This window comes from Oryx dammah, unplaced genomic scaffold (assembly GCF_014754425.2).
Source record: "Oryx dammah isolate SB20612 unplaced genomic scaffold, SCBI_Odam_1.1 HiC_scaffold_29, whole genome shotgun sequence".
NCBI lineage: Eukaryota > Metazoa > Chordata > Mammalia > Artiodactyla > Bovidae > Oryx > Oryx dammah.
The window spans coordinates 53,601,222-53,616,270 of NW_024070213.1; the positions used below are offsets into that span (position 1 = coordinate 53,601,222).

The following is a 15,049-nucleotide window of genomic DNA, read 5'->3' on the forward strand; positions in this document are numbered from 1 at the left end:
ATGTTTCAGTTCGAAAATTGCTCAAGATGAGTTTTCAACCAACTAAAAGGTCATCACTAAAAGAAATATAGATTTACTCTGTATGATTTCAGAATGAAAACCTACATCCAGTGAGTGGATTAGATTCCAAGTTCTGGGCAAGGGGGAGAGAAGTTCTGACCAGAAGGATCCACAAAGACTTTTAGGAGGAGGCAGAATTTGGGTTACATTTTGAGGAATGAGAAGGACTTAAGAGAGATTTATGGAGGCAGGGGCATTCCAAAAAGAGGGAGGAGCTTGAACAATGGCAGAAAAATGGGAGAGTAAAAGCCTGCTTGAGAAACAGTGCAGAGCTGAGGATAAAGTAGAACAAGGCAGGTTATGGAGTATATAAAAGATATTCCAAGAAAAACAGGGAGAGGTGAGTTTGTAGAGGCTTCAAACAATTGGGCTCACAACACTATCCTTTGTTCTAGACAAGCATAAAGATTTTTAAGCAGAGGAGGATTAAAAAGTGAACTTCAGGATGGAGAACTGCAGGGTGGTCTAGAAAAATAAGAGAGCCAGTGAAGGTCCCAACATTCAAAACCTTTCCACTGGGCCTTCCAGAATTCTATTCCCACCTGTCTTTTCTCAGATTGCTCTCTTTATCTTCTTCCTCTAAGGAAAGGCTGGCTCCTCCCAGAGGTCACTGCTTCCCATAGGCTCTTTCCTATGGTATTATTTTTATCCCACAGCCCTGCCACCAAAGAATCTGGAGAAGGGAAGTATCTTCCTTGAGTCCTCAATGCCACCTTTAGACCACTGTTCTTCCCTCTTCCCTAAAGATCCCCAGCCTTGACTCTGAGGTTGTTTTATTATATCACCTTTTCTCCACCATCACTGCACCCACCTGCCGCCTTCCAGATCATATTTCCTTATGTCCTGATGAGGTTAACTCCTGGCTCTTTGTCACTCTCCCAAAACTGTTCAATTTCAATGTCTATGCAGATGAGCTTTCTCAAACCTTTGCCTCTCATTCCCTGAGAATTATTTTCTCCACTGATCTTGCCCTCCATCATATTACACTAACATCATACCCTAGCCTTGACCTCGCCATTACTAATAACAGCAATGCCCTCCTTAATATCAGTGCCCTGCATTCTACTCTCTGATTACCCCCTCTTATCTTTTCAGCTCTTCTTCCCCTAACTTAACCTCAACACCCCTTCAACCCCTCTGGGACCTCCAACAAAGTGATCCTGTCAACTATCCACTGAAACTCATGCCCCTGGGTGTCTTCACTCCCTTCTGTACCAACCTTACATGATCAGTTGTTATCATTATTCTCTCTAATGCACCTCTGATTCTCCTTGTCTTTTCCCAATTCCTTGGCAAAATCACAATCCTGAACTAAAGACAACTCTACATAGGTTTGGCTCTTCCCTGGTGGCTCAGACAGTAAAAGCCTCTGCCTACAATGTGGGAGACCCAGGTTCAATCCCTGGGTCAGGAAGATCCTCTGGAGAAGGAAATGGCACCCCACTCCAATGTTCTTGCCTGGAAAATCCCATGGACAGAGGGGCCTGATAGGCTACAGTCCATGGGGTCGCAAAGAGTCGGACACGACTGAGCGACTTCGCTCACTCACTCATATATGTTCTATGTTTTCACTCAAGTAGCTGAATAAAGTGAAAGGAAAACACACAACTATGGTAACTAGTCCTAGTTGAGTTTCATGACCATGAACCTCAAATAGCCTTTTCAAGTGGGCGGGCAACCCTATTCCACTGTCTACACCATCATACCATCCTCTCAATCCATCTCACTTCTTTCTCATTCTCAGTTATGACCTTCCTTCCCAGATTCCAGATAAAACTAAACAGGGGAAAAGTGAAAGTGGAGTCACTCCAGGCAAGAATACTGGAGTGGGCTGCCATTCCCTTCTCCAGGGGATCTTCCCAATCCAGGGATCGAACCCAGGTCTCCTGCACTGCAGACAGACGCTTTACCATCGGAGCCACCAGGGAAGCCCAGAAGCAGGGGAAAAGAACTTCTCAGACCCTCCTCACATTGCCAGCATCCACACACTCTCTCGTCCCATTTGTTATAACAGATAAACTCTTCATGATTCTGTTGTGCGAACAGCTCTCCTTTCCCTCACGGCTGTTCACATCACAAACTCCTCCATCTCCCCAGTGCCGCGAATGATCCGCTGGAGATTGCTATTTTGAAAAGAAACTCTTTTGGCCTCTCTTCTCCCCCAGCTGCTGCCCTATTTCTTCATGACCCTTCACAGCAAAACTACTTTTAAAAAGTTGTATATATTCTCAGTATCTGATTCATATGCTTTCGTTCTCTATGAAAACTACATTAATCAGGGTTTAATCCCCACCACTTCACCAAAATTGCTCTTCTCAAAATCACCATCCATTTCCACTTTACTAAAATCAGAGGCCAATTCTCATTCCTCACCTGACTTGACTTTCAGCAACATTTAACTTAGATAATCACTCCTATCTTCATGTAAGACTGTCTTAATTTCCAAGACACATAATTTCTGGTTTATCTCCAGTCTTGCTGGCCAGCTTTCTTTTTCTTTCTCTGCCTTCTTTGCTGGTGGTTCATGTTGAGACCTTTTCTACTGGGGTGCAACAGATTTCAGCCCTTAATCCTCTCCCCCTTCTCCATCCGGTCATCTCTCTTCCTACCATGGCTTTAAACCTCAGTCTCTCAAACTCCAACTATGTTTATCTCACCATCCATGTGGTCTCTTCAGTTGCCCACAGACTTTTGATTTTGACCCCACTTTTGCCCTCAAATCCTAAATTCTGCTTTCCCTTCAGCTTTCTCCATATCAATTGATACCAATCCCATTTACTCAGGTCAAAAACCATAAAGTTGTACTTAGCTCTCCTTTCTCTCTTATTCCACATTTAATCTATTGAAATTCTGTTGGCCCAACTTTAAAATACATCCAGGATCCAAATTCTCACCACCACTTCCGCTGCCCTTAGTAAGAGCCATCATGTCTTGACTGGATTGTTAAAGGCGGCCTCCTATCTGATCTTCCTCCATTTACCCTCTACCCCAGTGGTCTATTCTCAAATAACAGCCAAAGTGATCCTGTTAAATATGTCTGCTTATAGGATTCTTCTGTTCACAACCCTTTAAGAGCTCCCATTTCACACAGGGGTCAAAGTTCTTACATGCTCTGCAAGGCCCTGCTCCATCTGACCTCACTGAGCTGATATGTGCTTCTCACTCCAGGCTCAGGGGTCTCAGTGCTTTTCCTCAGACTGCCAGACTCACTCCTATCCTAGGGCCTGTCTCCTGGCTACCCCTGGGCTGGAATGAACCTGCCTATCGACATGGCTCTCTTGCCTTCTAGCCCTTGATCACACATCTTTCTCCACAATGTGCCCTACACATTGAGGACCACCTTATTACAACTGTAAAATGCAACCCCCCACCACCTGCTACCCCTCCTTTTTCTTTTATCCATAATATTTATCTTCTTCCTAAACACTATTTACTATGTTTATATATCATTTATCTCCCCTGTATAGTATGTAAACTCTCCAAGAACAGGGATCTTTGTTTCATTCACTGATGTATTCTAAGTACCTAAAGAGTGTCTGGCAACCAAACAGGCCCTCAATAAAACATTTGCTGTAAGGTTGACAGAGCAATTAGAAAGCGATTATAATCAGTCAATTATACTTTTAAAAAGCCAGAAAAATTTTTAAGGAACTCTATAGTCATAGTCTGAAAACCAGCTAATGAAGGGTCAGTTCAGTCCTACCCTAAAAATTATTTATTGGAGATACAAAAATAAATATTCCAGAATCCATGACTTTAAAGATCTTATGGTGGAGAGATAGACCATTTCAAAATATTCAAGATTATGGAACAAAATCAGGGTATCCTAGAGAGACCAGCATGAGCAAGGGTGGAGAGTCATGACTCAGCCATGATATGTCTGGAGAGCTGAAAGAAAGTCTGATCAGACCTCAAGGCCTGGTTGATGTGTTAACTTGGCTAGACTAGAGTTGCCAGTTATTGGTGAACAGCAATCCAGATGCTGCTGTGAAGGTGATTTAAAGCCCATCATCAGTTACCTTTAAATAAGGGAGATTATCCCACAATGAGGGAGGGGTGCTCATTCAATCAGGCAAAAGGTCTTAAAAGCAGAGCTGAGGCTTCCCTAAAGAAGAAATTGTACCTGTGGACAGCATCCTCCGCTGTGCTCAAGGCCTTCAGTCTGCCCTTCAACAGTCTGTCCTATGGATTTCAGACCTGCTTAGATAGCCCTCATAATCATGTAAGTCGATTTTTAGTAAAACTCTAGTATAAATCTTCCTCTGGCTCTGCTTTTCTGGTTGAACCTTGGCTGATACATTACAGTGTAAAGTTTAAGACAGAAAGGAGCAAAAATGGATGAGGAGCACTAGGGCCTGGATTACGGTGGGCATTTGTTCCTAACATACTGAGAGTGTTGGCCTTTACCCTGGAATGAGTAGGACAAGCAAGATGAATGGCATGTTCACGGGTGAAGATGAGTCATTCTGCATTTGGTGTGAAGCATGTACTACGACAAGAGGCAAGAGGACAAGAGAGATGCTAGAGGTTGGGAAACCATCAGAGTTACCTGTGAGAGAAGTGATAGGAAAATGGAGAAAGCAGGTTGCCACGGAAGTCAGGCAATATGCTTTGGGCAGAAGTGGTGGTCCACTCTGGTTGGGTATGTCAGGAGAGTCTGCCACCCATCAAACTGTGGTGAAAGCGGGTCAATAAGAAGAGCCATGGTCGTGTGGATGAGGCAGAAACCAGGCTGCATTGGGTTGACAAGTGGCTGGGAACCCGAGCAAACAAAGGTAGGTTACTCTTTCAGAAATCTGGCTTTGGAGGGACCAGAAGAAGTGGCGGAAGTGAGAAAAGGATGCAGAGTCAAATGAAGATGATTAAAATGAGAAGCTTCAGCCTTCTTCACAAACTGAGGAGACAGATCAAGGTCCAGGAGAGGAGGGGTGGTGAAGGCCACTGGTGAAGGACACAGCTGAAAGCTCAGTCAAGGACAGTGGGAGACCGTCACCTCCCGACCACCAGAGGAGAGAAGTGAAGGATGGGAGGAGACAGAGGTATATTTGGAGATGCAGGGACCTGTAGTCTCAGGCACCATGGCCCGTGGGTTTCTCAGTGAGGGTAGGAAGCCAGGGTATCCGCTGAGAGAAAGAAGATGACATGGCGAGAGAAGGAAATGACTTTAGCTGAGACTGGCTGGCCAGCTGAAAGCATATTACACACAGGAATCAGGACTGGGGGAGACTTAAAACACGTGACTTTGGAATTTCCTCACAATGTGCTATTTCCATAAGTCAGAAATAGTGTTCACTTGTTTTTCCTCAGTTTTCAAAACAAAGCCTGGCATATAGCAGGCACTCAAGAAATGTATTGCCTGATGAATGAATACTTAAATGAGCCTTTCACCCAAATACTTGAGGTTGTAAATACCAACTTTGATATTGACTCATTTAATCATTTTTAAGAAATCACAGGTACTTCCCAGGGCCTTGAAAATTCACATGACTCTAGTTGTCTCCCTTCACCTGAGAAAGAAACATGAGCGAGTCAAGCCACATACCTGAGGCTTCGAAGTGGGCATTTTCACCTTGACATTTTCCCTGGGCTGTCTTAGAGCAAAGTATCAAGAAACTGGCCAAATCTCTGTACTGTTTTATTCTACAGTAAACTTTTCTGAACTGAGCAAGTGTATTCACTGGAATTTTCACTTATATTCTACCACAGTAAGTGGAATGTTGCCTTAACCTTTTCTGATACTTCAAGCCCTCTTCCCTCCTATTGGTCTTGGTGACATTTACCACTGATGGAAGTGAAAAGAAGGAGGGAAAAAACCCAAGACTCTTTTAAAAAGTAAGCTTATCTGGAAGCGTGGCAGAATTAGATGACAAAAATATAGCACTGGTGGTCAGGTTGCTGCTAACCCAGGTCCCTGTTGACCCTTCCCCATGCATTACCTGGGTGGAAGACTTTGGTTCTCCCATTAGTGATTCCAGAAGAGCTCGTCTCCATTTTTACTGACCTTCTGCCTGGTGGAAGTGAGGAATGCCTGACCACGGGCAGGCGACGTGACCCTGGGTGGCTTGCCACACTTCGCCGTTGTTGGATTTGCAAACGCTTTTCAGCCCCATGAATAGATAAACTTAAACCTGGAATGAGAAATAGCACCATGATATTGAAGAAGTCGGCTCAGAATAGCTAAAACACCAAATTATTTTCTGGCATAAAATCCAGAAAGCATTCAGTAACTGTTTCACATTCTTAAGGGATGGTAGTAATACTAAAATTGTGGTAGTGACTGATTTTCAGATTACATAAATAACTGAATGTTGTTTCAGTCAAAAATGGACATCTTCAGTTATTGTGACAAGAGTTTTATACACAGATACAATAAAGTTAAACATCAGAATTATTCCTGAGTCCTGAAAAATATGCAGATAATTGGCATGCTGTTGTCAGGGGCAATGAGGATTAGAAATTGTTGTGATATCCGGAATTTCAATAAAAATCAAATAATTGTTTTCAAAGTATTCATGTATAAGTCAGAATACAGACTGAACTCAGATTTATACCTCTGATAACCTTAGAATGATGTACATATTTAGAGGTATTTTATCTGGGAAATTTTCAGACACACTAAAAGTAAAAGGAATAGTATGATGGACCCCGTGCACACACCATCCAGTTTCAATAAATAAAGATCTTTCCAAAAGGCTGAAAAAACTTTCCAATCTTCACCTATTTCATTCCCTTTGTTGTTGGTTTGCTTTTTAGGTGCCAGAGTAGTTTGAGGCAAATTCCAGACTTCATGTCAATTTCATCAAAAATAATATTGGATTACATTAACTTACATCAATTATATTGATATGAATTATATATGCTGATACACATAAATTATATTTTAAAATTCTGAGCAATCTGGGCTATAACAGAGGTATGCAGAGTCATTTTTAAATTTCTCCAAGGAGGAGAGGAGGATATAACCTGGGCCAATCTGTAAATTCTAATGAATTTTAAGAAAGGGTAACTCAAATCAGAATAAGGTTTAGTCAGCCAAGGAAAAAACAATAACAATGCAAAAAAATACATAAAACGTCTAAGGGAGACAAACCTGGGCAGTGCCCATCCAGGCAACAGCCCCAGAGTTCAAGATTTCCAAATGCACAGGCAGACAGGACTGACACATAGATTTTCTCTCCTTTATCCACTTAACTGCCCTTACTCTGACAATGCTCACAGACAAACTGCAGATTAGGATTTGGCTTCCAGGGCAAGGAGACCGTAATCACACGCGTGTTCCCATCTCCCTGGAAGACAGGGTCCCCTGTGTAGATTAACAGCTGGTATTCTGGGTGTCCATGCATCTACCTCCTGACAAACAGGATGCTCTGCCCCATGAACTGTAACTAAGCCTGCAGTGCTCTGAGGCTGAAACCTTGTTGTTGGGAGATTCACCCTGGAAAAGCCTGCCAGGCTGGGTGGCCGCTCGGGAGACAGCCTGGCAGCCTTCCCCTCCCACTGCATGCCCTGCTCTGATGCACAGCTGCCTGGGCAAGTGTGAGCCTTCCTCCGAGCAGGACTATCACGACAGCAGCCACCTGGCATCCCCACACTCCCTCCCACCGTGATATGCTCCACATTTCCAGACAGGAGCAAGACAAATGTCTGCAGACCCAGAAAGACTCCAGAAGCGGGACTCCCATGGTGATCTGGTGGCTAAGACTCTGCGCTCCCAGGGCAGGGGCCCCAGGTTCCATCCCTAGTTGGGGGAGCAGATCCCTCATGAAGCAACTAAAAGAGTCTCATACCGCAATGAAGCCTCAGGATCCCACATGCCACAACTAAGACCCATGGCAGCCAAATACATTCATTAAAATAAGTATTAAAAAAGACTCCTGAAGAACGCAGATGGATTTTCAGGTGACAGATGAAGGGCTGGGAGAGACACTGTACGTCAACAGCAGACAGTACACAACAGTCTCAGTCTGCAGTAGATGGCTCTCCCAGGACCATATTTTCTTGTCCCTTTTCCAAAGATTATTGGGCTGAAGGAACCAGAATGGTGAGTCAGCATGGCACTTCTAGCTCTTATCTAACAACCCCTCAAGGAAACACAAAATGACAGAAATGCGAAGAAAAATTACACAGTAGAAATAAACAGCAGAGATACTTGAAGTTGTTGAATTCCTGATTAAAAAATCTAATAATGCAGATGATGGGGAAAAGGTTAAAAATAAAAAAGAATTCACAAGTACTACCAGGAAAAAGTGGCTATGAGGAAGATGGGTATTTTATAGGGTAACTGGGGCAAAACCCTTGATATCTGAGCAAAGCCATCTGGGTCCTCCATGAATTAGGAATTCTCAGAGGTACAGAGACTGGACCATCAGCGCTATCCTCATACAGTGGCTGAGTCAATGAAGGAGAGATGTATAAACAAACAGTACACAAGACAGCAAATACACTCCAGGCTTACAGAAAGCTAACATTTACAGGAGACTTAGCAGTCACGCGGAGAAGGGAATGGCAACCCACTCCAGAATTCTTGCCTGGAGAATCCCATGGACAGAGGAGCCTGGGGGGCTGCAGTCCATGGGGTCACAAAGAGGCAGACACGACTGGGTGACTAACAGACACACACACACAGACACACACAGACACAGACACACAGACACAGACACACACACACACAGACACACACACACACCCAGCAGTCACATCTTCAGAAAGGAACTGTCAGGAAATAAAGTGCATCATCCATCTTGTTCTTAACTTCTTTGGAAGAAAAGAAGTTGATTATCTATTAAACAAGCTCAGTATTGATCATTATCCCAATAAGGTCTCATCACAACCCTAAAAGACAGTATACATTTCTACCTTTGAAACTTGAGGCCCAAGAAGTGAAGCTACTCACGAAAGGCCACCCAACAAGTGGGCAAAGAATCTGAACTCTGATCTTTTCCACTTTAGCATGTAGCCTGATGAATGAGATATCAATCCAAGGGTGAACTGTATGAAGTCAGTAGTGGTTCTGAATAATTTAATGAGGCAGGGTTGGAAAGGAGAGTGTGCTGACACTCCTTTAGACACAAACTCTTATGAAACCATCTGTTCCCCCCTTTCTCATCCATCTGAAATGTCTCCCTGGTTCCTGACCAGTTACCCAACACCTTCAGCAGTAAGAAACTGCCTCTTCCTCTAGAAGCCCTTCCAGCTCCTCTGGCCCAAGTCTGCACTCCGGTCTCTTTAAACTTGCCATCAGTTTTGATCACACCATGGCCTTGTACTCCCAGTCACCTGCTGACAGGCAGATGACCCACTTCTTCCACCAGCTCCACAGTCTCTAAGCCTCCACTCTCTACTTCTGACTCTCTCCTCAGTTCCCAAGTACCTTCCATACAGAGGCGGAGGTGACAATTCCCCTTCTTCAGCTCCTTCTCACTCTGCACACTGGGTCCTGCATGGTGCAAAGACTGCAGAGGCACAGGCACAGCACCGAGTCAAGAACTGGTCAAGCAAATGACATGTTCAGCTGTGTGACCGGTTTTTAATGTAGTGCTTCTGGTTTCATTACACCCTCATCCTCTTCCCTAGACAACTTCAGGCCTGAGGCTTGGCTGCTTCCTTCAATTTCAGCATCACTTCTCTCCCGCTCAGCTGAAAAGATGGAGCCCAGGGGATATCAAATCTCTCATCTTCCTTCCCTTCTACCCCCAAATATCTTTTAAACATGACTTTTCCTCTTGAGACCTACCATCTATCTTATTTGAAAAAGATCTTAAGTCAGAACTTTGAGAAACACAAACCTTTAAGGATGACAAGTGTATGGTGTGTGGTTAAAATGTGAGTACTGGACTATTTACAATAGCTAAAACATGGAATGGGTCATCATGCAAAATGATGGGCTGGATGAAGCATAAACTGGAATCAAGACTGCCGGGAGAAATATCAATAACCTCAGATATACAGATGACACCACCCTTATGGCAGAAAGTGAAGAACTAAAGAGCCTCTTGATGAAAGTGAAAGAAGAGAGTGAAAAAGTTGGCTTAAAACTCAACATTCAGAAAACGAAGATCATGGTATCCGGTCCCATCACTTCATGGGAAATAGATGGGGAAACAGTGGAAACAGTGGCAGACTTTATTTTTCTGGGCTCCAAAATCACTGCAGATGGTGACTACAGCCATGAAATTAAAAGACGCTTACTCCTTGGAAGGAAAGTTATGACCAACCTAGACAGCATATTCAAAAGCAGAGACATTACTTTGCCAACAAAGGTCCATCTCATCAAGGCTATGTTTTTTCCATTGGTCATGTATGGATGTGAGAGTTGGACTATAAAGAAAGCTGAGTGCCCAAGAATTGATGCTTTTGAACTGTGGTGTTGGAGAAGACTCTTGAGAGTCCCTTGGACTGCAAGGAGATCCAACCAGTCCATCCTAAAGCAGATCAGTCCTGAGTATTCATTAGAAGGACTGATGCTGAAGCTGAAACTCCAATACTTTGGCCACCTGATGCGAACAGCTGATTCATTTGAAAGATCCTGATGCTGGGAAAGATTGAGGGCAGGAGGAGAAGGGGACGACAGAGGATGAGATGATTGGATGGCATCACCTACTCAATGGAGATGAGTTTGAGTAGGCTCCGGGAGTTGGTGATGGACAGGGAGGCCTGGCGTGCTGCAGTCCATGGTGTCATGAAGAGTCCGATACGACTAAGCGACTGAACTGAACTGAACTCCTAACTCTAAGTTCTCTTTCCCTCCTTGTTCCCGGAGGTGGGGGTACTCACTTCCTGGGGCTACTGTAGCAAATTACAGTAACTGTGGTGGGTTGAAACAACAGAAATTTATGTTACAGTCCTATAGACTAAAAGCCTGAAATTAAGGTGTTTCTCATAGCTGTGAGAAGAAATCTATTCCTTGCCTCTTTCAGCATCTCACAGATGCCAGCTGTCCTTGGTGTTCTCTGCCTTGTGAGCACATCACTGTGATGTCTGTCTTTACTGTCATATCACCTCCTCCTCGGCGCTCGTGTCTATCTCCCTCCACCGCTCATCCTTTTAAGGATGCATGTGATGGCACTTTGGGCCCACTTGGAAAATACAGGCTAATCTCTTCATCTCAAGATGCTTAGCAGCAAACTCATCAGCAAACAAGATCCCATCTGCAAAGTCTTTCCAAATGTCACATTCACAGGTTCTGGGGATTAGGACATGGCTGTATATTTGGGAGCCATAATCACAGTGAGGATTTCCCAAGGTTCTGATGTAGGTCTTCTCTTTCTCTCCATCTTCTCACACATTCTGTGTCTCCAGCTGTCACCTATGTGTGGTCATCTTCCAAGTGAGTCTTACTTTGCTCTGTCTCCTAAATTTCAAGCCATCTTTCCCACCATGCTTGAGTCTGCTCTTGGGAAATTCAACAGGTCTATCCACAGAACACAGCAAGTGTTTAATGTCCTGATAAAGCAAAGCTTAGATTCCTTCTAAGTTCCTTGTATATTTTCTTTGTTTTCAAAAATTCTAACTGAAACTTAAGTATTTTGCTCAATAAAATACAATTCTTCCATGCTCTTTGTTTCCGGCTTACTCCCAAACTGCACTAGCTCTGGCCACATTGTGCGATAGAAGGGTACCTATGTAGAAGTGATTTGCTTTCATCTAAATGTCATTCCTGTGATTCAGAGGCGCTCTATGCCACAGGAACATCTGGAGCTCTGTCAATGTTTTACAACTTGCAGCAACAGCGCCAATGTGTTGCATCACTCTCCTTGTCATTTCTTAGATCAACTATGTTTCAAGACACCAAAAAACCATGTTTTGAATATCACCATAAGCTAAATATGACTCAACTATTCCTAATTAAAAAATAATCCGTGAAAAGGGATTATTATTTCTAGTTTTCTCTATTTCTCAGATTTAACTACTAAGGTAGAGAACAAATCCATCTCCAGAGGCCTGATGACAGGACTTGCTGCAGCCCAGCCTTCCTCCATCACACCATCCACAACATGTCTACTCCTATTTGATCTTCCTTCATTGGAACAGACTATTTGATGGGTTGGCATCTGTATATTCACAACCCTGGCAGTACCAACACATCAAAACCAGGAAGGACTTCCTGCCAAGTTGCTGTTATTTGTAATATTGTGACAGTTGTCTGTCTAAAGCCACATTACCTTGGCATTCAAGCACTTTGAAAGGAGACCAAAATGCTAAAGACTAGATATGACACTATCCAGACTTAACTTTTGGTTCAGTGTCTATACAAAGAACTTAGAGAATCAGAAAAGATAAGAGCCTGAAACAACATTCAAGTGTTAATTAAAGTGCTAGGGATAAATTACCAGGGTTTCTCTCCTGCAAACCCACTTCTAGATTCTTTATAGCCTTTTTGGTAATTTTTTTCTCTCCTATGGGACAGATTTACGACTGATTTAGAGTCTCCTTTCCCCCCCTTGCTACAGAATTCTTCTAGAAGGACTTTATTGAAACTACAGTGACACAGTAGATGACTAACCCCAATTCTTCGTAATTTTTCTCTGCCATATGGCCCATCAGTGCTTTCCAGTGAAAAAGGAAGTGCATTCCCTGTTCGGTTCATTTTGGACCTGGTCATCATGATCTGCTTCAGCCAAGGCAATGTTAGCAGACATGATGAAAACATAGACATAAAATGTGCTCAGATGGTGATGGCTGAGTTACTTCTTCCCTGCTCTCTGTCTCAGGACTTCTGAGGGCCCAGGGCGACCTGCACCTGTCAGGTGGTCCCTTTCCCATGGCTCCAACTCTGCTGGGCTCTCATGCTATCCTTGCCTCTTTAGACACTGTAAAGACTTCCCCAGATGGTTCAGCAGGTAAAGAATATACCTGTGATACAGGAGATACAGGAGATGTAGGTTCAATGCCTGGGTCAGGACGATCCCCTGGAGGAGGAAATGGCAACCCACTCCAATATTTTTGCCTGGGAAATCCCATGGACAGAGGAGCCTTGTGGGCTACAGTCCATGGGGTCTTAAAGAATCAGACATGACTGAGCAAGTAAACACAAAGGCTTCCCACTGTTGGTAGACCCTGGGCGCTTTACTGCCTCTTATTAATGTCCTCAACCCAACTGCTCTTTGCAACACAGAAAGTCCTTTTACTAAAATCTGCTCATTAATTCAAATGCTGTTTTTACCTGAATTTTGATGACAGTGTTGTGCAAATCCATCTCCCTCAGTTTTAACAGTTAAAGGTTCTACATTCTCGTAACTCAGTAGCATCACTGAAAACTTCTTTGGAAGGTTCTCAAAAACTTCATGATTGCTATCCTTCATTTTTATTCCCCAAGACTGTCTCATTTGGGGTCAGTTTTTCTTCCCCACTACTCTTAAGGTTAACACTCTGAATTTCTCATTTCACCTCATCCTGTGATATTTAACTTATCCTAAATCATATTTTAACTCAGAGAAACAATGAGAGAATGACTATGAATGTCTTGTCATTTTGTGGAAGTTCAAGGGTTTTCCTTGTGTTTCACACACTTACGCACAAGGTATTCTCTACCTCCAGCCCCATCCCCGCCCCCCACCCAAATAGATATAAAACTCATCCGAAAACTGTTACAGGTGATATTTAAGGAGTGAAAAGATGGATATAAGCATTTGGAAATATGCAGTTTGAAATTTATATCTTGGAAAAGAGTTCTTTTAAAATCTTCAATTATCTCTAAGAAGCCAGTAAATCACCTCTGCCTTCTCCTAAAGGACTTTAATTATTTCATATTTTTCATAATGATATGGTTAAATGTTATCACACTCCAGGTATACAGAGTTAGGGATAGGTGACAAAAATAGCTAAGTAGAAACCAGGTACGTACCTCACATGGAGAAACCCACACTTGGTGCAAACATATACACTGAAATCCCAAATTTCAGTGGAACCACTTATTAAATATTACCAATCAAGCAACTTAAATAGTATAAGAGTACTATTTCATAAAATCACTGGACTCAACTTTATCTTGGCAGTCAAAAAAAAAAAGCTTCTAGAAGTGAAACACATGATGGTTTACGATCAGTAACATCAAATGATAAGCATTAACCCCTAGAGGGAACAGTGTTTTATGTAAGATTTTAGTCATTTGGCAAGTGATTAAAATTTAGTTAAAAAGAATTTTTTACATTACAATTTATTTCTATCAACAACTAGTGAGCCTTAATTATCAGGCCCAAGGACAAAAATAAGGATGATGAAGGCTGAATCTATGTCTGTAAGAGGATGCTATCACAAGGGGAAAAGTTACGCAGAATCAACTCTGATAGTAGCAAGATGTGAAAGGTCCATAAGGGAGGTAAGCTCAGAATATGTATACTTGAAGAGGAAAGCAGGCTCAGCACCCTTTTCCAGTAGAAACAGATAAAAAAATTTGGGGGATTTGCAGGCCGTATGGTTCCTGTTGCAACTACTCATTTCTACCATGGTAGCCCCAAAGCAGCCACAGATGATGTGTAAGTGAATGTGTAGCTGAGTTCCAATAAAACTTCACTTAAAAAAAAAACAGGTGATGGGCTGAATTCGGTCCATGGGTTGACTTGGAAAGTTAAGAAAAGGGCTGTTACAGAAGGCTTCACAAGGAGGGTGGTATTGTCACCCAGCCTGGATTGCTGGGCAAGTTTCTAAAAGGCAGAGATGGAGGGAAAGAGCATTCCTGGGAGCAAAGTCATGAGGGCATGAAAGGACAGAGTCAATTCAGGCAATGAAAAGGCGTCCAGTCTCAAGCATATGTAATATATATGACCATTAACACTGGCTGATTAGACTGAATGTAATGATCATGATACCTTTTGTATGGATTAAATTTTAGAGAATTTGCACCTTGAACATTGTACTAAAGAGTATAATCTTCATTCTAAGACAATGAGGGATCACTGATGGTGTGTGAGCAAGGTGGGGGGTACATCACCAGAACAGGGATTTAAGAAGACTCCTCGATTTCATCCTGTGCAACAGATTACTGATAAGA

The 15,049-nt window shown here is 42.9% G+C and overlaps 1 protein-coding gene across 4 annotated transcripts in view; it reads right to left on the bottom strand.

The window, feature by feature from the left end:
* The window catches only part of ANO4 (anoctamin 4), a 356,708-nt gene that overhangs the window by 225,827 nt on the left and 115,832 nt on the right, over positions 1-15,049 (bottom strand). For all 4 annotated transcript variants that reach the window (XM_040234899.1, XM_040234898.1, XM_040234897.1 and 1 more), the window contains exon 2: positions 5,997-6,188. In XM_040234899.1, coding sequence (XP_040090833.1) covers positions 5,997-6,051 — 55 coding nt within the window. In that variant the 5' untranslated portion in view covers positions 6,052-6,188. The remainder of the gene's footprint in view (positions 1-5,996; positions 6,189-15,049) is intronic.